General features: G+C 35.3%; 2 protein-coding genes and 1 non-coding gene across 4 annotated transcripts in view; 1 reads left to right on the forward strand and 2 right to left on the reverse strand.

Annotated features, from left to right (window-relative positions):
• Window positions 1-733: 733 nt before the first annotated feature.
• LOC113400931 (uncharacterized) lies at window positions 734-22,092 on the forward strand. Its single transcript, XM_026640629.2, has 15 exons — window positions 734-1,096; window positions 1,886-2,014; window positions 2,342-2,461; window positions 2,709-2,835; window positions 17,363-17,489; window positions 17,645-17,716; window positions 17,792-17,875; window positions 18,073-18,194; window positions 18,269-18,346; window positions 18,720-19,101; window positions 19,269-19,479; window positions 19,855-19,921; window positions 19,993-20,054; window positions 21,070-21,234; window positions 21,692-22,092. Exons 1-15 carry the CDS (start codon window positions 1,028-1,030, stop codon window positions 21,875-21,877), a joined length of 2,001 nt encoding a protein of 666 aa, XP_026496414.2. The 5' UTR covers window positions 734-1,027; the 3' UTR covers window positions 21,878-22,092.
• Window positions 4,980-23,446, reverse strand: part of LOC113400936 (collagen alpha-2(I) chain-like) — a 52,644-nt gene continuing 34,177 nt past the window's right edge. The window contains exons 2-7 of one of the 2 annotated variants that reach the window (XM_064216277.1): window positions 13,090-13,119; window positions 10,265-10,414; window positions 7,619-7,780; window positions 7,071-7,161; window positions 6,005-6,074; window positions 4,980-5,915 (exon numbers count right to left, since the gene is read on the reverse strand). In XM_064216277.1, the coding sequence (XP_064072347.1) occupies window positions 5,209-5,915; window positions 6,005-6,074; window positions 7,071-7,161; window positions 7,619-7,780; window positions 10,265-10,414; window positions 13,090-13,100 (1,191 nt within the window). In that variant the 5' untranslated portion in view covers window positions 13,101-13,119 and the 3' untranslated portion in view covers window positions 4,980-5,208. Of the gene's footprint in view, window positions 5,916-6,004; window positions 6,075-7,070; window positions 7,162-7,618; window positions 7,781-10,264; window positions 10,415-13,089; window positions 13,248-23,446 lie in introns of those variants that run through there. The other variant, XM_064216276.1, reaches the window with a different exon arrangement.
• Trnag-gcc (transfer RNA glycine (anticodon GCC)) lies at window positions 16,841-16,911 on the reverse strand. The gene has a single exon. It is a non-coding gene; the product is annotated as a tRNA-Gly (tRNA).

Here is a 23,446-nt window from a genome sequence, read left to right on the forward strand (position 1 = left end):
TCTCCACATAAACTATAATAGTACCAAATATTTTTGATTGAAGTTGAATTTGTATACAAAATTAGTTAATAGTTTCAGGATGGCTACAAATAATATACCTTATTACTTAATATTTCAACAGTACAAAAACTATAACACATAACAGCGACTTGTGAATAAGATTAGCAGATCTTCTAAATGTCGATAAAATGCCTTTTGTAAAACGCATAAGCGAAAAATGTATCTATATACTCTGCTACAATCGTTATCTTAAAAAAATATAGTAAGCAGTAAAAGCTAAAAACACCTGTAATTGTTTACTTGGCTAAAGGCTTTTCTGTAATAACACAAGATATAATGGAAAAGTGTTAGATCATATTCCCATAGGAGCTCAACTGTAGCTTGGAGGATTTAAATGTGTCTGAATTTCATATAGATACGCAGGTGATATTTTTATGATATATTTATTCACTATCGACTGTCGAGCATTTGAGTGATGAACTACGATCAGAAATTAAACTCTTCTTAATTTTGTTATTTTGCTGTTATTATATAACTATCAATTGTATTGTTAAAACTGTAAAGCTACTGTTCGTAAGCAATCGTTACGGCGGATCGATATTTGCGAAGTGTATCTGCAATGACCTGCTACCGATGTATAAATATACAATATTGCGAGATCAAAATCTAAATCCTGGTAAATAAAAGGGAAGTAGTAGATCATAAAGTGGCTGCGCCGGAGTCCCGATATATCCCAGTATCCAGCGACGTGCGCGCGCGCCGCCCGCCTCATTACCGACTTTATAAAATACATGTTTACACGATACCGTCTAAATATTTGAACGCAACGCATTACCTCCCAGTGAAAACTGCTCCTCGAGTTGTTTGCGTAATATTTTATCCAGTGAATTATTAAGACAATTTCAGTGGATCGGTGGTTAAGAATATTCTGAAGGACACAATATTATGTTTTTGAGATGAGATATATGAGTGAAATATGTTTGTAATAAGTGGATATGTGAGACTCATATAGTTGGTATATGTGAAAATGTCTCGTCGGGAGACGCGTGTGGAGCGCGTCGACTACCCACCGCCGCCGCCGAGCAAGTGTGCTAAGGTGCAGTTAAATAGCACTTACAGTTTTCAATTTCTTTTTTATCATATAGGTAGATGTCCTGGAAAATGGACCAGTTGATGGTACGTGGCCATAACTGCACAGTGACATTGATACCTTAAGAAATATTAATCATTCCTCATATCACCAATGCACTACCAATCTTGGGAACTAAGGTGTCCCCCATGGGAACAGGCTACAGGTACAGGCCCATGCCTGTACTAACATTGGCTCACTCACAATTTAAACTGGAACATAAAAATCCAAAGTATTGCTGTTTAGCGGTACGATATAATATGATGATAGGTTGTTACCTAGACGGGCTTGCACACTGCCACTGCCAGTAAACCTATACTACATATACAAATTTTAAACTATAAGTTATAAGTTGCAAGCAACATGTAAAAATACACACAGCGGTTACTGAGATTAGATCATTTAAGCATAGGGCTTATATAGCCGTAAGCCGTGCTCCCTAAGAGTTCGCTATCGTCCGCTGCTCAAGTCAATATAATATAGAATTGAATTATTCCTTTCAAATAGTTCTAAATAAAAGTCCACAGCACTATAATCATGTCCTTCTACTTTGTGCCACACGTGCGACGTCGGGAAAGGCCTCGGTCTTATACAAATTAATGGTCGTTTTTTGATAATTATTTCGATGTGTGACAATGCCATATCCTGTCTGTAAAATATCTTATTACCAATATTAATTCAGTCAATATCTACATACAAACTTGATTCATAAAGTACTTCTTTTGATATATGCGGATAACACGGTATTATATGCAGGTGCTGTACTATACTTGGAAACTATGCTCAGTGGTGTTCTCTCACTTCGTGATGATCAGCCTCGTGGTGGCGTACTGCATCCTGGGAGCTGTCACCTTCGAGCGACTCGAGGCGCAACACGAGAGAGAGGTGAGACTGGCCCTGATATCATTAGTCATTATGTTCTATAATAGATTTTTTAGAAATATAAATCTTGGACAACCCTAACTAGTGAAGCACTTGCTTTACATTTAATATGCAGAAAAACCGAGTCAAAAGTGCTTACATTAAGTATATTTTGATTTTAATTTATGAATTGTGTTCCTCCATTTGCATAACATATAATGAAGTATTTATTTCTGTTAACCAGTTCCGACAGGCATTTGTAACGTTTAGATAACGTCACACCATTAACATTTATAAATATCATTGCGTAATGTATTTCCACAGCAGATTTAATTAAACATTTATTTGCAGGTGAAGATGAACATATCGCAGATCCGCGGAAACACGACGCAGAACATTTGGTTTATGACCAACCGAGTGTCGTATCTGAATCAGACGAACTGGACCGCCGAGGTCGTTGACATGCTTAAGGTGGTTAAATATATATTTAATATCGTTTTGGCCTAACAATGCTTTTGAGGCCTTTGCTCGCCTTGCTTTAGTTAATCATCGTTTTAGCATTTCATAGATATATATATATATATGTATACTCGTATATGTAATAATATTACCACAGCCCAGCATAACTAACAAAATAATAACAAAAACTGAAGAATCCTGTAATTTAAATCTGAAATCTGTCTGACTCCATCTTTCTGATTGGTGCTCATTGTTGTAGGATTTTGAAAACGCAATCCTACTGGAGATGAAGGTGCGCGGTTGGGACGGCAACGAGAGCACCGACCACATTCAGTGGACATTCACGGGGGCGCTGTTCTATTCCATCATTGTCATCACCACTATTGGTGAGCTGAGCTTCATTTAAATGTACACACTTTTATACACACTTTGTCATTTCATAAGTATATAAGATCCTGATCTCAAATATGCTATGTATAAAATAGTAAAGAATAAAAGTTTAGGACTACTTTTTCGTTTGCTGTCTTCTAAGGATGCAGATGTGGAAGCCTATGATTCTGATAAAGTGAACACTTTTTCTAAGAAATTCTCAGTAGTAGACCAGAGTTAGAAATTTTGCTGGTGTGACTCTTCTGTGTGTTGAAAGCTAAATCTCTCTCAAATGCTGTTGGACACCTTAACATTAATGATGAAATGTTCAACGAGTACATGGTTGTTACATTTCTTGTAGATAGTCTTCGGTAAAGTACATGGCAAAAAAATAGGCATTTGATGAACATAATTTAGTAAACGTATATAAATACCTAAAAAGAAGTTATTCAGTCGACTGATTTTTATCAATATTTACTGATAAGGTCTAAAATAAAAATGTTAGAATTTATCTTTTTTCTTATAGTACAATCGGCCAAATAGTACAACTAAGGAATAGTTACGTTTTGGAAACAATAAATATTCTACCTGTTACACGTCGCCGCAGTAATGAAGTCGAAAAATGTTTGGTTTGAGTTATTCCCGCGTATTGCGATATATCAAAGCGAGCGAGCGCTGGCGAGCGGCCAGATCACAACTATAAGAGCATTTTTTAATTCCAATTCCGTAGTATCGGGCAACGTCTTACGATCGAGGACGCTAGTTTTTTTCGTAAAATATTTGCACCTTCATCTTATGTATGTACAAGCTGTTGCTCGCGGCTTTGGTCGCGTGGAAGTTTAATATATTTACAGATTAACGTAAAATATTACGTTTATTCAAGACCTTTTTGTATACCACATTGGTGTGTATTGTAGAATATCCAGGAACACTTAAATACGTATCTACTCACTTTTAATCGATATCCCAAAAATAAAGTTTCATGTTTCCAACTTAAAAAACAACGGACTTTCATACAAACTTTCAACTACTATTTCACCCCCTTAGGGGTAGAATTTCCGAATTTCTTTAGTGGGTGTCTACTCAATAAAACGTTCCTACTCACCAAATTTCATGGCCCTAGCTTTAATAGTTTACGCTCGGCGATGATGAATGAGTCAGCCAGGACATGTTATTTTATAAGTATTTTAATTACATTTTAATTTTATTGGAATAAAGTGCTTTTACGCGGCTCAAAGTAGAGAAAACTGGAAGAAATCACCACGGAAGGAAAAAGCGTTTTCCTACCTCAATGGTCGCCCATTTCCTCCCTTCCTCTTTCTCTCTGTCTCTTTCTATTATACTACGGCTTTATATAATATTTTATTATGTTTTTAATTAACACGGGATTTTAACAACAATTGTATTTCGTGTCATTTAGTTATTCTCAAACGTTGGAAATATATTTCATTGCGTCTGTTGTTTAATGTATAATATATGTACAGTGACAGCAACTTCGCACCAACCGGGTGCCCCACGACTCCTCTCGTTTATTTTATAAAATATTAACTAATTGTGACCTACGAAGGACAAGGGTATCTGGTATCGGACCATACAACCTTCCCTACCTAATCAGCCTTGGATTGACACAGTCTTATTGAACAGGAAAGACGTAGTCACTGCTTTACGGTTGCGATCTGGACACATTCCATTTGGAAAATTTGCGCATCTGATGGGAGTGGTTCCGCATCCTTATTGTTCGGTTTGTGGAGTTGTGGAGGATGCCTATCATGTTTTGATGGAGTGTGTCAAGAACGAAACTATAAGACGCCAAATATTTTGTGATAAGCTTTTTTTTGTAACGTTGGAGAATGTAACAGTATTTTGTCCATACCTGATTCTGTCTCGGCAAAGAAATTGTACAAATTGTATGAAAGTGTACAAAAAAGCTGAATTAATATAAATTTTTAATAACAGGGCGACATAGTTGCATTAGCGACAAAGCTCTTAAATAAAGAAAAAAAAAAAAAAAAAAACTAATTGTGACCTAACTGGTCTTATGATATTTACAAATGCAGTCAGTTTTATTTTTCTGTTTGTTGTTCGCATCGGACGGTAACGTTTGGTCGTTCCTACGTCGCGAACAACCTGCAATCGTTGAAGATAATAAAAACCACGTTAGTATTACGACAAACTTATTTAAAACATGTATTAAAATATGCACAGGATTAGCACACAAACATCTTAAAGCTACGATTTACAGCGTTAGCACAGAACGCTGAGGTTAGATCTCGTTAAATATTTACATTAAACAAATCACTGCGGGCACTTGGCGACGCGTAAACGCGAGTGCGGTGCGCCCGCCACGAGTGCCTACACGTATTAGTTTATTAGTCATCACAGCGCATCACTCATTTACCGTAGTAGTTTCCCGGGCCAATCTGACCTGTGGGGCCGCCTGGTCCCACGAGGACCCGTCTGCCTGGACCGATAATGCCAGTCGGTCCGCCGGGGCCAACTAAGATTCCACGTTGGGACTGACGGTTAAATCCACCTGGACCAATAATACCGGTCGGGCCACCCGGTCCCACTAAAACGCCTTGTCGTCTCGGTCCGATTACACCAGTGGGTCCATTCGGTCCCACTAATACCGGACGATTATACGCGGGGCCAATTATTCCCGTTGGGCCGCCTGGTCCTACTAATACTCCTCTTTGAGCTGTTTCACTTAGCCCTGTATCACCACTGGGTCCATTTGGTCCTATAAGACCATTTCGTTGATCACGAACTTCATTTCCTGGCCCAATTACACCGGTTGGACCCTGAGGACCGGCCAGAACTGGTCTGCCAGGGCCAACTACTCCAGTGGGACCCCCGGGACCGACTAGAACTTGTTTGTTTGTTGGTCCGATGATACCAGTGGGTCCATTGGGTCCAACGAGAACATTCTGCGGAGGCCTGCGATCTTCGAAAGAGCCAAGTAATACGTTGTTGGGCCCGTGGTCGGGTCCAAACACACCGCTAGCATCGGTTTCATGCGGCGCCGGGAAAGGTCCCGCTAAACTTCCTTGGTTCGGGTAAAGCATGGGGCGCTCGTCGTCCACTTCATTGAAATATTCTGTAAATTAAATCAAATTAATTATATTGAAATTAACTTAAACTAAATTTTAAATAAATTGAAATAATCCAATATAACAATTAAAAAACCTGATTGTTGGGAGTTCTGTCGGTTGGGAACATTGAAACAGCATAGGTACTGGTTCGTTCCGCACGCCCTCTGGGAAAAGGAACAGCGTTCATTGTATATTTACATTAAAAGTTTCTCGATATTGAAAAAATAGGTAATTGAAAAAAAAAATTATAAAAATACGAAAATATATAAAAAGACGGTTTACGTCTAACAATTGAAATGTGCAGCGTTTTGCTCAAAAGCAAAACGTATTATTTACCACAACATATTTTATAAAGCAATACGAATAAATAAATAACAATAATAATTAATTATTGTACAAATAAGAACTAAAGCTGTTGCTTTAGAGCATGGCGGAGAGAAAGTTCTTTTTGGGAATGTGTGAGCATTTTTATATCACGTTACGACCAATGGATGCAAGAGTATCAATGAAAAATGTTGCAATAACGGGGGAAAAATATTCTTTGATTTGATGTAAGCTACGTTGCATGCGCTGCGTAAACGGTTAAAGTTTTGCAAGAAGTATGTAAAAAGTTCGTATCTTATCGTATCATATGTCTATCTTTTAATTTTGGCTCATCTGTACCTTTTCTGTAGTAATCAAATTTGTTCTAATATAATGTATTTTATGCGAAGGTGTTTTATAAACATAATATTAATCCTTATACAAATAAATACAATATTCATTAAATTGTTCCTTACATCATTTGATTTCAATAAATATCTAAAGAAATACACATGTGGCAGAATTTCGTTGAAATTAGACACATGCAGGTTTCCTCACGATGTTTTCCTTCACCGCCGAGCATGAGATGAATTATAAACACAAATTAAGCACATGAAATTCAGTGGTGCCTGCCAAGGTTTTAACCCGAAATCATCGGTTAAGATGCACGCGTTCCAACCACTGAGCCATCTCGGCTCTCCTCTAACCTACCTCTAACAGCTTAATTTAATTTATTAACTTATACGCGAACGAACTCGCGAGTAAAAGCTAGGACTATTCATATTCTTAGAATTGGACTCTTAATATTTTTAGCGTAACTAATGTTGTTTCATATTCGAGTAGGAACATTGTCTCACTTTGTAATCTGTCTGCACCTTGCAGTCTGGTCTGGAAACACACTTGCAGTGCTGCAGCGAGTCCAGCGTACCGTCGGAGTACCTTTGGTTTCTGAAATAAACGGAATTTTTCTTAGACTTTCAACTTTTTCTAATAATAGCTATATTATAGAATCTCGAGAAGTATCATTACAATCTACTATTAAAGACTACATTCAAGCGATTTTTCTTCGATTTGATCTTGAAAATAATATTTGTGGGTATTTTGACTCCTTAACATATTCGTTATCAGCGCGTCGCAATACTTAATTATGTATACCAAAATTAAGATCAATTATACGTTCAGGCTAAACGGAAGCCGATCCAAACTTTCATCGAAGGAAAAATAATTGCGGAGTCTTTGCGGAGCTCTTGTTTAACTCTTGACTTATATTATCTAGCAAATTTTCATTTAATATTATCTTGAGAGTATATATATCAGCATGCTGTAGCTATCTGTAAGTCTTATTATGTGTGCGAGTGCAGTTGGCCATTCTATTCAATAAAATGCTTATTTATGAGCAGTATACCTATTTTGTCCGTTGAGGAAGTACACGTTCTGCCCATTAATGCGGACGCTCCTCTCCGGCTCGACGAGGACGGGGTAGCGGCCTGAGCCCGGCGGCCTGTTGTAGAAGCCCTCCGTGTCGGTTGCTTCTTGGAACGGAATTTCGTCCGCTTGCACATTGTCTCTGTTATTTAAGAATAAGAAAACGTGAACTAAGATATTACAAACGTAAAATTATAATTTGTATAAAAAAACCCTATGAAAATCCGTTCGGTAGTTTTTGAGTTATAGCGTTCAGACAAAGAGACAGAGGTGGCGTGATGATTTACCATAATATGTTGCAATGTTTCATAACCCGACACTGTCTGCCTCTGCCACTTTTGAATAAATAACGTTTTATTGTGTGTGTGTTTTGATGGATTTTTTATTGATCATATTACATCATTTGTGAGATTAATACAAGAGCAAGGTATTGCTAAAATAATTTCGCTAATGTAAATATTATTAAGCAGGTATATTGCAAACTAATACGATGTTTATAAAACATAACGTAGACTAAACGTCTGTTGACGTACGCGTACGATATGTCCGCTACGCTGTGCATGATATAAAACAAAATAATCTCCTTTCATTTATTTTCTATAACAACAAGAAAATGAATCAAACTTCATAATGATATTATTATTATAGTACACAATACAACAGTAAGTACTGAGTAATTTACTGCTCTTCTTGGACGATGTATTGCCGGTTAACTCTCCGGTCCTTTTGCGTCTTTATCTTTAAGGGTTATAGCACATCTTGTGATCGAGTCAAGGCCAAACAGTTTTAAATAACATATGTTAATGTAAAGAAATCATGTCGATAAAAATATAAATCTTCTCTCAGCCTTGAGGCATATCTTCCCGAACTGGTTGTATATTTTGACTTTATCAAAAAGAAGGTTTGGGTAGTAATGTTCTTTCTTCTTCTTCTCATTTTGTTTTTTTGTATGTACGACATCATTACTCAGTCTTACGTATTTGTAATATTAGTAAGGTAAGAATAGTATACTTTAGTTTAACTATAAGATGTTCTAGCAAATAGACTAGAAATAGTATTAAGCACTTACGCAACGTGGCCGCTGAACTGTAACTATTTCGGAATTCCCTGGAGCTTATCACACAGCAACAACGATCACGCCAATAGAGAATTCTCTCAATCGAATCACACTCACAGTCACTTCTATATGTCTACCAGTTTATTTTTATTGTTATTGTCAATACATTCTTATTGGAATTCACAAAAGATCTTAACAAAAAACACGGAGTAGAGTTACAAAAACATAACTGGCAAGAAATACAAAATTTACTCAAATATAATTAGCAAGAGGTTAAAAATATTTCGATAATCATCATGATTATCGAAATATTTTTAATATCTATCTATATTCAATATCAATTTCTATAACGAAATATAAAAATCAAAACATATTTATTCAAGTAGACTTACAAAGACTTTCTAATCGTCATTTTACAAGATAAGTTACGCTCACGTCTTAAGTATTAAATAACGAAGGTATATTAATAATATATTGCTAAATTTATGTATTCTGCCTGAAAATAAACTTACTGCACACTCTTATAATATGTATAGCCTTGCGTTGACTAATATAATTTAATTACTAATGATCCTTCAACATAAGATTTAAATATATTTATTGGTATAGTTTCGAAATATCATTATCATAAAATGACATTAATATTGCTTTTTATCAAAATAGATGCCGCAATGACAACCGTATGCACTAACGTTTAAAATTTAGGACGGAGATAATCGATACCGTGATTAGAAAGTGTACGACGTACTGATCTTGCAAATGTAAATTATTTTAAGCAATAATTATAATAAGAGTTGATAGATTGTGTAATTCGACATGGCGCCTCGATCCAGATAGAGCGATACTAGCGAAACGGTAGTGTGGTAACCGACAAATACAGGCGACTCGAGTCTTTCTTGTTACGTAAATAGTATGTATTTCACAAAATTGCGATTGTGGGATAATTGTGGTATTGTAATAAGAAAACAATATGTGAGATGCCGCGATGTCGGCCAAGGCGCCGAAATCAACTCGGCCGGAACGTTGCGTGGCGCGGCCGGCGTGCGCCCGTTCATTCGCGTGCCTACTTAATTGCTTTAATTCATGCTAATTTTGATAAATCTTTGACAGCTTGAAATATTTATACAAAGGTCATTTTTAAATAGGTACTTTTAATTAATTCGTTAGTAAAGCGTACAAGATGTTACATCTGATTAACCCAGAGGGAGGGAAATGTTTTGGGTTCATGTGCAATGTATGTTATTTTTTAGGCATATAATCGGGTCGCCGTTGTTTATCATATGAGGTGCGCTTGCGATGCAATGCTGCCGCTTGGCACAGAACCTCTAACGACCGCTGACTACCTCGTTTAAATCAGTTTTTTTTGTAATAATTTATATGATTACTATGCCATATTAAATTAATAGGTCGCAATGGATAAAAGTAATTATTACTACTATATTAGTTACACTCATCCCGTTTGTTAATATCTCAAAACATATTAAGATTAATTATTAAAATAATCTTAAAACAACTTTAGACGTATAATGGATTTATATATAGATGAAGATTTATTACATGTTGTCAAACCTTTTGCTGTTCCTGTGTGTCTCTGGCGCGTCAACAAAACGCACTTTGCTGTCGATGCGCACGCTCTCTTCGCCGGCGGCGTCCGGCCAGCTCCAGCGGTCCGCGCCGCTGTACGACACCGTCGCCAGCAAAAGCGCACTACACAACGTTCTGCCTGATCGAGTGAAGCACGATTCATATAAATAAAATAACGGTACAACATTTCTTAGCTATAGAGAGAAGACTTATCAAAGGGTTAGTATAGACGTTGGCCATTCTTAAAACACAACAGCGACAAACCCCGTAAGATATGTATATTTCAGAGCTCAACAATGTGTTCAAATAGAGGCTTTACGAGCTGAAAGAGACACGGAAGTAAAAAAGCCAGCTTCACATTTCGGAGCAATCTAATACTTTTTGATTTATATTGTAAAGCCCGAACTCTGGTCCTGCAGTGTTTTAGTCAGCAGCACTAGACCAACGAGGCGGGTAGTCTTTTATTAATTTACATGATGATACATCACAGTCAATTTTGTGAGCGTTATTATTTGAGTTGAACTTAACATTTAAAAATGTATCTCTAAGATAAAACTGTACCATCGAGTGCCTCCTGTGCTGCGACGTTTCTAGAGTAAAGCAAAAACGATAGCAATATTTTAAGTTCACGTCAGGGCCAGGGCGACAAGCCGCACGGCCATAATTATCATAATAAATACACGAGCACGTGACTTCAGCGCCGGCCTAGTAATTGTTCAAGTGGCGGTGACGTCTCGGCATTGTCTTAGATAATAACAAACATCACCTGCGATCGCTCATTAATGACTCATCTTATTCTATTCGCTAGCTACCCGTGCCGGCTCGACATGGGCGCAATAAGGGTCAGCCGACATACAACCATTAGATCGAAGAACAAACGTAAAACGAAAAATTATTTTATTTTTCAGCTAGGAAAATTGAAATTCTCGGCTTTTTTCTAGTATCTTGAAACACTTTATTTATTAATGACACTCTTTAAAATCCGTTGCGTAGTTTCAAAGACCTAAGCGTTCAGACGGCGGGAAGCGACTTTGTTTTATACTATGTAAAGATAAATACTTTAAAGGATTTTCCTAGCTATAAAGATTGTATAATAATACCAGCATCTAATAATATTCACCTCACAATCATTTCGTGAATATATGTAGTGAGCTACCTTAATTGTAATTTAAATCGCATCTTATTGAATCAAACCAAATTAAAGTTTTATCGTACCAATTACCTAATTCCCGCCAAATTCTCAAGTCCCCCACCATTTCTATTTTTTTTATCTTAGCACGAAACTAGTTTGTCAATGAGTTAAATTTAAAGCAAAACTTTATGACGACAATAATTATTAAAATAGTTTTAGTATTTGTTGTTATTGGATTATATTATATATTAAAAGTAGAGCTACCGATGTCAGTACGCTCGGAAAATGAGAACAATAGCCGAGTAGATAGCTGATCTTCGGACTGGATGTTACTACCGTTTTTATTGGCTCATCACGATATCTTCGTTTACCGCTGAGTACGAGATGAATTTTAAGCACACGAAAACTCATTGGTGCTCGGCTGTGCATAGACTTGATAAAGCGTTTCACTTACTACATCAGCTCTATGTAAACATTTAAATTTTATACTCGTCAATACCAGAATCGGTCTCCAGCGTGAGTCACCGTGTGCCGTGAACCTACCGTAAATAATAGATTTAACGCGGAACGTGAAATAGCCGTTTGAGCAGTGGGCGGGCGGGGATGTCGCGGGGATGTCGCAAGGCGCTTGGCGATGAAGCCTTGGGGACGGTCTCATGAGTGTCGGTGTCTTTGTATGTCGAGGTTGATGTGCAGATTAATGTTATTTTATATATTTTTGGTGAACTATGTCAAGGCCGTTTCCTTAAGACTTAATAAGTTTGCGAATGTTTACATTTTATTAGCCGACTTAAAAAAATGAGATTAATTTAACTAATTTATTTCCTTTCTAGTATTATGATTATTATTATATTGAATCGGCTTTCTCTCGAGGGTGATCCTACCTAAATTTGAACAAATAATTTACACTCAAGGGTTCCTACCCTTAAGGTTACTTAACGGTGAAAACTAGAGTACGTTTACGAGTACGAGTTCGATACACGTTGCCTTTAAGCAGCGTTTTCTCTATTGATCTGCACAATATCCTATAATGTTGACATATAACGTACAAATTGTTCCTGACGCGGTATGACCGATGTCCGTATCCACGCTACTCAATGTTAAATTTCATTGATTTTGCCATTGGTCCGCTGGCTCAACCGTGTGTAACTTTCGTATTTATTCTAATAAGTATAGATCACATTTACAATAAATAGATTTGTTTATAAGAAATAAATCGTAATTAAAAAGATATATTGAGTATCTAATAGAATAATTTCTTAAATGTCTTCTTTTCTTCTTTGCGTCTTGGTTTCTTCGTCATAAGCTCTAAATGTAACAAATTAACAAACGATTTTTATAATAGTTGAAGCACACCTAAATTAAAAAACTTGGTAAAATGCACTGAGACCTAAACAGAGAGTCATATTTGATTATAAATAACTACAGCTATTTAGGAAGTTGATTATTTATTTATTTATTTATAAATATTGGAAACATTGGTTGGTAAGTTATATTCAATTTATTTTATAAATAGTATAATATATTATAAATTTTATGCGTTTCAGCGATCAATTAAATAAATACGATTGTAGTGTCTAAGGTGATTACCAAATGTGAAATATTTTATTTATGATTTGTAAATTATATATTTAATATATATATATTTTTTAACTTATAAATGAATTAAAATATATACATACCTAACATGTTTTCACAACACGTTACACTTAACAAAAATAGCCAATGTTAATTAATATATGCGCGCGCGCACACTTAGCGATCGGTTATGTAACTGACGTGACGGGCGCCTGCGTCGACTTCAGGCGATGGAGCCTTAGAGCCGCCGGTTCGGGCAAGTTACTTAGACTAGTGGAACAGTATGAAGCAAGCTTTTTGTTATCCACGCTTGTTGGTAACGATGAACTACATTTTGATTTGTCAGTTTGTATGTTAGATAACATCTCTCGAATACAAAACCTAAATTAAATTTCAATATCACCGCGTAGACTCTTTCGAGCGTTCAATGTTTTATTATTTCTAATCAGTAATTAATTACTTAAATTTGTCGCAGTTGTGATAATAATTTTATTGACAAAGTTTTATTAATCAATAACAAATAACTTTATTCAAATACAATTTTTTGAGCTCTTTTCAAAAGAAAGTGGTCATCATGAACCTTATAACTAAGATTTTATGTCCCTTGATCGTGTAGTTACACCGGCTCACTCACGATCAACATAAGACTAAATGTTGCTGTTTAGCGGTAGATTATGTGATGGAACGGTACCCAAAAGAGTTTATAAAAAGGCCTATTCCATACAGTATCTATACGGATCATATAGATTTAATAAAATACAAATATGTGCGTGAACAGAACGCAACTGACGCAAACTCCATAGAAGTTTGTTGCTCAATGTCGCCGCGCACCGACGGCGATGTGCAACGGCCAGTAGTAGGTTCGTGGTCGCTTCGACAGGCGTTAATCCTACTCTGTTATTACTTCACTCATATCCAAACAATGTCACAGAATATTAATTTAAATAATACAGAGGCTAACAAGATAATCCCAACATGGTATTTATTACTTAAGCATTTAGTGTAGATATAAGAATATTAATGTTAAATTTGATATCTATTGGCTTTTCTTTTAAAGTTTCTCGCGTTTATAATACCTAATTCTGTCTGTAAAGATAAACTTCCCGAGTAATCCTGAATAATTTGTCCGATAAAATTTTGATGTATGTGTGTTACAGTCATAGTGATTAAATAGCTATTATTTATAATGTTTGGTCATTATATACAATTACCAAATCGTATAGACAGTGTGATAAATTAATCACTTTATCCGGTTATTGTTTATAATAGCAGGTCAAAGTTAGTTAAAGTAATAAAAACAAACTTGGATGGTGTCTGTTTGAGGACTTCTTTGAGTAAAAAATGTATGTTTTGACAACAGTGGTCAAATATTAAATTTCTTAAAAAAAGGCACGTCATAAGTATATTTACAACTAGCTTCTGCCCGCGACTTCGTCCGCGTGGATTTCGAATTTGTGACAGGATTGCGTATCTCAAACGGAAATCAAAATAACCCATAAAATATATTTTTTTTAAATAAACAGAAGTAAGAAGATGAATTTTTTAAACTTTGCGAAAATTATGAAAACTTTATAACACTATACGGATCATGGATGTGTGTGTGTGTGTGATGTAAATAGTTATATTATGACTTGATTTTTGATTTTGTAAACTTATTTACCGACATTTTTTTCTATTATTATTTTTTAACATCAAGCACGAGATGAATTATAAACCCAAATTAAGCATATGAAAACTCAGTTATGTTTACTAGACTTTGAATCTGCAGTTTTCGGTTTAGATTCTAACCACTGGGTATTCACGAGTCTCGAGTATGTATTATTGCCATTCATATTTGTCATCTAAATGAAAGCGCATCACGCAAAAATCGCTGTATATTTTGACAAGAAATTTGTACCATTTTAGTCAGCGTGTTTCAGAGATGTATTTTGGTTAAACTTTATCATACAATATATATTATATATAATAAATTTAAGCAAAGATTACGATATAATATGTCTGATTGATTTTAGTATAGACACTGTAGACACAAAGAAGGGATTTTTGAAATTTCAATTTCAAAGGGGAATGGGAGACGTAACTTCGTATGAATTATACCACCTCGAAGTCGAGACAGGCAGCTCAGCTCAATGAGATCATTAATATTCTCTCATATATTTTTTTTATTATATATTCGGCTGATAGCTTAAAAGTAAAATACTTTAACATTAACGAGTATTACAAAACGCTGTAGATAGTTGCAGCGTAGAGAAACGAAGGTCGCTCGCACCAAATCGAGTTGCGACTGGGGAAGCCCTAAGGTCTCGCCGGTCCTAATGACCTACATTTTGGGGAGTTGTTTTCGTTATAATCTACTAGTTGTTGATCATGGTTTTTTTTATCTTATTATTAATAGTATAGTTAGTAGTTTTAGTTCTTCCGGTTTCATTGAGCATCATTGATCTTTCATTATTACCTTGACACCTCTCAAGGAAAAATTTACCGTCGAGGTGAAAAAGTGAGAGGGTTAGAGAGAGAAAGATGGGGGGAGATAGAGCTTCTTGTAAAATTAAAATAAACTAATATATTTAAAATTCTGTATCCGTTGTTGAGATCATTTTTTGATCAACAATTTTATGTTTGTGTTTTGATTTCATTTTATATTACCGCCAGACAAGACATTTGCTTTATATATATTGTAGATCTACTAACTTTTAGTTCTGATAGACAAGATTAAATATTTCGGGTAATTCCAGGTTACTAAACAACCAAACTGTTACATTAACTCGAAGGCTAATGTAATAAATACTCTACAATTACTCCAATCATATTTAGACAGGTAATGACAGGTTTATAAGCTTTTCCATTATAAACCCTATTTCATTACGACAAGGTTTAAAATTTTTTAATGTCGAGATAATGGATGGAACGATTTTTTTTCTGTAAAAGACAATCCCCATAGTAGCCAAGTACCGCGACCTCGGCGGTATCCGTTACAAATAATATGACGGAAATTGTATTCAATTGATTGGTTTTGATAAAATTTTTGGTCAAGTTTGTGTTTTGCGACACGTTTAGTATTCCGTAGGTGTATTAATTAGATGACATAAAATTATGAGGAATATAATACATATATATATATATATATATGTTCATATACAGAGGTGCATTTACAATGCGCATACTCATATAACATGAAAAAAAAGGTTCGTAAGTAGATAAAAATATTATCATATAAATATGTCTATGCCCCAATATACAAAATTTACATACAAAAAATTATTTAAACATGTAAATTCAGAACTTCTTTTTTCAAGTCGATTAATAGTGATTAGGCTTTGCTATTTTAATTTATTGAAAATAATATTTTAATTTCAGATATAATAGATCAGTAAATCATCCCGAGGTCAAGTGTATAGATGTAATAAATTTCAACAACCGTTTCTGAGTAATTATTTGGATGTGGAAATATAAATTTATAGTTCAGAAAGAGACAAACATAAGTTAAATCCTCCCGTATTGTCCAGAACCCTAAAATATAAAATAACGATAAAAAATTAACCCGACTTCATATAACATAATAAAGAATAACTCAATTGCGTTTTTATATATTTTTTTACTAGACGACTAAATAATTCAATATTCGACATAAAGCTCGTTCACTCTCAAAATTGTTTTTCAATAATTGGTTATATTTTTTATGCTTGATCGAACAACATGTAACATTTTCGAAAAATTGGAACATCCAAAGGTGCACTACTGATACTCACGTTCATTGAATCGTTACATACAATACAGTAATAAAGTAATTCAAATAGTCATTTAAAAAAATATTGAGGAGAATACAATCAAAAAATAAATAAAAATGAATATGCATCGGCCGGGAATCGAACCCGGGCCGCCCGCGTGGCAGGCGAGCATTCTACCACTGAACCACCGATGCTGACAAATGCTTCAATTAAATTGTTATACGCTATCGTCGAATGTGCTACATTCACACGGTTCTCCTATTACGTACGAATATTGCCGAGTTAATATTAGAATCGCTTTTACGACTTTATCGCTTTTTCGTGCGATTTATCTGACCTAGATACAATAGACTGGCTCAAGATACAATAGAATGCCATATTTTAAACGTTGAAATTCAAATATTAAACTTTAATTTATAGTAATTCAATTCATAAAAATAAGAAATTACTTAAAATGACGAGTAAATAGTATTGTTATTATTGATGTCTTTCGTCACCGTTTGAAATGTGAAGAACATAGCGCTTATTGGATATATCGAATTCACAAATCGTGTTTAACTGTTTACATCTTCAAAATTCATTATTACAGAAGATTGTACAATATGTGTATGTCACTGTTTTAATGAAATTATTTTTTTAATCTAGGGTATGGACACATAGCGCCTAAGACTCAGACAGGTAAGGTGGTGACCATCTTCTACGCTATCCTGGGCATCCCCCTGATGCTGCTATGCCTTTCCAATATTGGTGACGTCATGGCTTCTTCATTCAGGTACATTTATATTACAGTACAGTACATTTGCTTTTAAAAAATAATAGGCGTTCTTATATATTATGTTTATTCTGCCTTCGTTTCATGATATCAAATATATTAATATTTTGTGAGCTATAAAATAATATATAATTATTGCCTTGTCTATGTCGCAGATTTTTGTATTGGCGAGTATGTTGCTACGTTTGTACGCGCCCCCCTAAACCGAGCCATCGGCACTCTATGAGGTAGGATTTGAACATACGATAACATATTCCATTGTGCATGTATAGAATTATATTAATAATCACGGCAATCACTAGGCGGTCGAATCGAACTGGAAGTACACGGGGATCAACTCGGCGTCGAAAACCGCTCGAACGTTCTCAGTCTGATACTGATTGCAGGTTAGACATTATTTACATATCCCTAAAATATTGGTATTTAGTATCACATCGTGTGGAAAAGTATTCACCTGAGTGAAAATAAGTAAATATAAGAAACAAACTCCTTTTGACTTCAAGCTTAACTATTGAGAGCATTATATATTATCTATAGTTTGTTTCGTAACCAGACAAATTGATTAAAAAGGTTTCATAACTAGATACCGCGACAGCGGGTACAACAGTACTCGGCCGCGCCGAACGCGCCCACCGGCAGCACCACCCGTCTTGGTGCCGGCCTCACGTACTCGCTCACAGCCTCCCGCTCACTCGCGACCATTCGGTACTTACTTAATAACTAAAACAAATAATAGCTTTGCTTTCTGGTTTTGTTTAAACTATTTGTTTTTATTTTAGGACCAAGAGATTATGAAGACGATCGGTCTCCAGTTAGATATGAAAAATATGGAAAGGATCCTTATGAGGAGGAGGACGGTGAGTCAACTTTATAAAACTCCAGTTAAGATAACGACCTCCTGACCGATTTCGACTACAGCGGGCATTCTCAAGAGAAACTATCTTAAAATAATTGATGCCTTATCATTTTTGAAGTGCACCCACCAATAATATGTCGTTGATGTATAATCGGAGGCCTCAAATAATTTCTTATGTGCAAGAGACACGTGATCACTTGCCGCGTCATTTACAAAATTTTTACTATTATTATGTAAAAAATGGATGCATTGAACATTTTGCTTGTATTTTGAGTGTAATAGGTAACATAATCCACTACAGTATACATATAACCTTCCTCTTTTTCTGAGAAGTTTTTTTATAAGTATTTCCAAAATAGTTGAATTATTTTCAGAAGAGTTCCCTAAAATATCACTGCCGTTACATGATTTACAAGCAGCGCTTAAAGATTTAGAAGATTACCAAACCAAAGTAATTCCAAAACCAGAGACAAGGAGCAAATCCCTGCCAAGACCGTCGAGACCTAAGTCTGAATTTGGTCCTCGGCGTGATTATGATGAGCAGAGACACTTTGATTTTGATGAAGGCCAAGAAATTTATGAAATGCACGATCTCCATGACGTTGATTACGAAAATTATAAAGAAAGAAAAGCTTTGGAGGAAAGAGAGAGAAGAAGAAGAGATAGAGATGACTATCCAAGAGATCGCGGATATGATCCAGAAGATGAAGATTTTGAGTTTGATATTCCAAGAAGAAGACCAACTTCTGACAGGAGGTATAATAGCATAAATATATATCTACTGAACAAACCCTAACAAAGAATAAATATGTGTGTGTTGCGAAATCTTTAAGCCACTAAGCACTTCTTTACAAAACGTATGTGTGCTTAACCATATAAAGTTTATTTTTTTAATTTTATTAATGATTTACTATTATTGTTAGGGTTAATCGTGGCAGATCAGAATACTATGAACGTGATATGGAAGAGTATCCCGGGGAGAAAAAGCGGGGACGAAGAGCTCGCAGCGCCATTTATGACTACGAGCGGTGCTGGGACGAGGGAGAGGACGAGCGCTGGGATGTGGAGAGAGGGCGTAAGAGGTTACGGCGCTTACAGACTGTCGACGATACCGTGAAGGCTTCTCATAGATATGTAAGTCTGAAATGATCCAAATCAATTTATTTTTATCACATAGAAGAAATATGATATACAGGGTTATTGGTAATTCGACGTATTCCCGTTAGGAGGTGATAGGGGTGATTATGTGCGATAATTTTAACCTCCATACGCATGGTACAAAAGTGAACCATTTTTGAGTTATAACGTTTTTTATTTATACATTTTCGGAGAGCTGGTAAAACAGTTATATTTTTAAAATAATCTGTAGGACAAGTTTCATAACGATTCTTTTTGTTAAAGTATGAGAACTATCTAATTAGTGATGTATGAAAACTGGATATAAGATGGTGGATAATTTGATTGGATAAAGTAAAATGACCAAATTCTTGTAAATCTTAATTCTTGCAGACGCCCTCACCAGAGAGAGAGGAATGGAGCGATGAAGCCCCACCTTTGCGTCGAGGTCGCCCCCCAGGTAAGGCATCTGGTATTTATATAAGCTAACTATACGATTAACTATTAAGTTAAAATGTTATAAAATTACAGCTTGGGGCTCGCGACAATCAGATATATATGCCGTACAACTAGCAGGACCTGCTAAGGAGGAGGTAACTATTTCATTTAGCTATATTTACTTAACGTCGATTGGATACCATATTACATTAAGTTTCAATATGAAGCTAGTAATAGACTACGAACCGTTAGACTTTCCTAGATAATTTTATAACAAATACAAGCGTTGCGACTTTGGGAATTACAAAGCGTTTAAAGTTACAGGGACGTGACTTATGTCTCGTAGTCTGCTTCAATATTAATTTATTTATATATTTCATGGCACAACTTTAGAAACTGGACAAAAGTTATTTAATTGAAATGTGGAATAACATAATTTGTTTTTTTTTTAAATCCGCTTAAATTAAGGACCCATATAAGATTTTAAAAATAAAGCTAATTACGATTTGCGAACACAACATTTTAAAAACTCCTTCACTCGCTCGGGTTTTTTATCGTATCATACCTGTTGAATACGGAACTCTATCATTCTAGTTAACTGATAGCACTTGTCTAAATTATTAATTATTTACGAGCATCGCACTAATATACACAAACATCTATTGACGTAGATAAAGTACGATAACGTGCGCACGAGATCTGTTATCCTAATATTGTGTATTTTTATTGATAATTGTACATTAATAAATTGTCTGATGTTTTTTTTACGTTCGCTGGTCAGTCAAAATGTAAAATTAATTACAAAATTATCTAGCAAAATAGGTTTTACCATTATTTTTTTTTACGATATCGGTAGGCGGACGAGCAAATGGGCCATCTGATGGTAAGCACCGCCGCGTTCTAAGAAATATTAACCATTCCTTACATCACCAATGCGCCACCAACTTTGGGAACGAAGATGATACGTCCCTTGTGCCTGTAGTGACACTGGCTCACTCACCCTTCAAACCGGAACACAACAGTACTGATTACTCCTGTGTGGCGGTAGAATATCTGATGAGTGGGTGGTATCTATCCAGACGGGCTTGCACAAAGCCCTACCACCAAGATATTTCATTATATATATATATATTAAGATTTCTGTATTGTCTTCTATATTTATCTTTTCAGATAAAGCCCGTGCCCATATGGCTGTGCGTTTTCTTGGTGGCATCTTACATCGTGGCGGGCACGTTTCTGTTCAAGCGCTGGGAGGGCTGGGCTTACCTGGACGCCGCATACTTTTGCTTCATCACGCTCACAACGATTGGCTTCGGTGACTTTGTCCCTGCACAGGTCGGAATAATATATTTGATAAGCTAAGTTGTTGTCAGGTCGCCATTAATCACTTGTCAGAGTAAAAAATCAACTGCACTGCTATTTTTTTATTTCGGCCTAAATAGTAAACGCTGTGCACGAACTTTGTGTGGATCGTCAATTCACAAGATGGATTTAGACGTAAAGTTAATATCAGCTTGGAATGTAAACATTACTGAAAATATCGCCAAAATATTCCGTAGTTACTCTTCTTCAGCTCTCAAATTACACGAGTCAAGTAAAGCAATAACTAAACGCGAATGGTCTACTACATGTCATCTGTAATTTGATATTCGAAAATGGACGACCTCGTCGACCAACGAAACGGGCGCTACCGATGGTACTCACTAAACTAAACGCTTCACGAAAATTAAAATAATACAATGAAATGACTTTACGAGGTTTTGTTACGTTCAACATTGAACTTATTTCCCAGGGGCAGAGTGGAGAAGCTGCGGATGCCGTACACTCGATAGCGCTGTGCTCTCTATATCTCTTATTCGGCATAGCTCTGCTGGCTATGTCCTTCAACCTCGTGCAGGAAGAAGTCAGGGCTAATGTCGCTGCCGTTGCGACTCGTCTCGGCATCATCAAACCCCGAGACAACACCGAAGATTATTGAAATATGAAAAAACTAGTCAATTTATTCATTATTAAGTGACTTTCGATTGTATACAGCTGTTAACCCACGTACAACACACACACACACACCCATATAGACGGGAGCGCGTCACACTCGCGCAAGCTTTAATTTGATAGTATACATTTACAGTGTAAAGATAATTATTATTAATACATTACATTATATCATATATTATACATATACAGGGTTATTGGTAATTCGACGTATTCCCGTTAGGAGGTGATAGGGGTGACTATTTGCGATAATTTTAACCCCCATATGTATCATGCAAAAGTTAACCATTTTTGAGTTATCACGTTTTTTAGTTTTTTTTCAAAATAAGTCAAAAATGCAACTTCAAAAATTTATTTATAATAAAAGTATCAATTAAAATCTATTTTTTTCTTCTGATTTATAAAAACGATTAAACACTGGTCATTTGTCAATATTAAAATAATAATTATCCGTCCAAATTAAAAAATGCGAGACGGAAAAATTTATTATTTCAATATTTTTTTGATTTTTTTTCCACAAAAATGCCTTAAAAACTAAAAAAATCGTTATGAAACTTGTCCTGCAGATTATTTTAAAAACATAACCGTTTTCTTAGATTTCCAAAAATGTATAACAACTAGGAACTTATTTCAAATCAATCGAAATAAAATGACCACAAAGGATGCTGGTGGGAATTCGTAATCGAACATGAACGGATTCGGACTAAAGGTCGCCCTGTAAAATTCCCACAAAATTAATTAAAAACAACAAGTACTCAATGTAAATAAAACTAAAATACAAATTAAAAATAAAATTTAGACTTAGAAACAGTTCAATAGCTAAGTTATAAGTAAGACATTTTGTAATTTAGCCTAATTAAAGTTCTTGCGCGAAGTGACTTTCCCTACGCGCACGCATGATTTTCCAAAGTTGTGACTCTACTCTTCTAAGAAGTAACGGCAAAACCCTGTATACACCTACAGATACTTCATTTATTTATTCGAAATGTTACCTTAAGCTTCACCTGACCCTTTACCTTTTAACCTTATATTTTCCTTGTTATTTACATCGCACAACTGGGGAGAGACTGCCTACAAGTCACCGTGAGTCCTCGTTTCTCCCAATTATTCCAGCAAGTAAAATTAACTAGAACAACTAGTTCAGTAAAATTACAAGTAAAACTGTACCTTTTATTTGAACATATAAAGATAATTTTTGAGTAATTAAATAATTGTTTGAATGTAAGTTATAATCTTATCATTTTCTAAAATATTTTGACGTATGATGTGAATTTAAATAATAATAAATTAACAATATAACGAAACTTGTTTATAAATGTAAAATTGGTAAGTATTTTATTTACATGTAAATTTTTTTTTTGTGTGTGAATAACAAAATATTTTTTCGATTGCCTAGAAAATCTCAAAACCATTCAGTATTACGTCCTCCCCTCTATTTTTAACAATACATAGTTTCGTAGAAGCGACCACTGCAAGTGGTAAGTTTTACCTGCGCATGTTTTAAATTTTACCTGTTATTTATTTCACATAAAAATCAAAATATTTAAAATTCGAC

The sequence above is a fragment of the Vanessa tameamea genome, chromosome 11 (genome assembly GCF_037043105.1).
Source record: "Vanessa tameamea isolate UH-Manoa-2023 chromosome 11, ilVanTame1 primary haplotype, whole genome shotgun sequence".
NCBI classification, from domain to species: Eukaryota; Metazoa; Arthropoda; class Insecta; order Lepidoptera; family Nymphalidae; genus Vanessa; species Vanessa tameamea.

What these genes read in the sequence shown, in the direction of transcription:
- LOC113400931 (XM_026640629.2), top strand. Translation starts at nt 1,028, where the DNA reads ATGTCTCGTCGGGAGACGCGTGTGGAGCGCGTCGACTACCCACCGCCG. An exon ending in CATTGTCATCACCACTATTG is followed by an intron (nt 2,836 to 17,362) that starts GTGAGCTGAGCT and finishes TTTTTAATCTAG; the next exon opens with GGTATGGACACATAGCGCCT. An exon ending in GCGTCGAGGTCGCCCCCCAG is followed by an intron (nt 19,922 to 19,992) that starts GTAAGGCATCTG and finishes ATAAAATTACAG; the next exon opens with CTTGGGGCTCGCGACAATCA.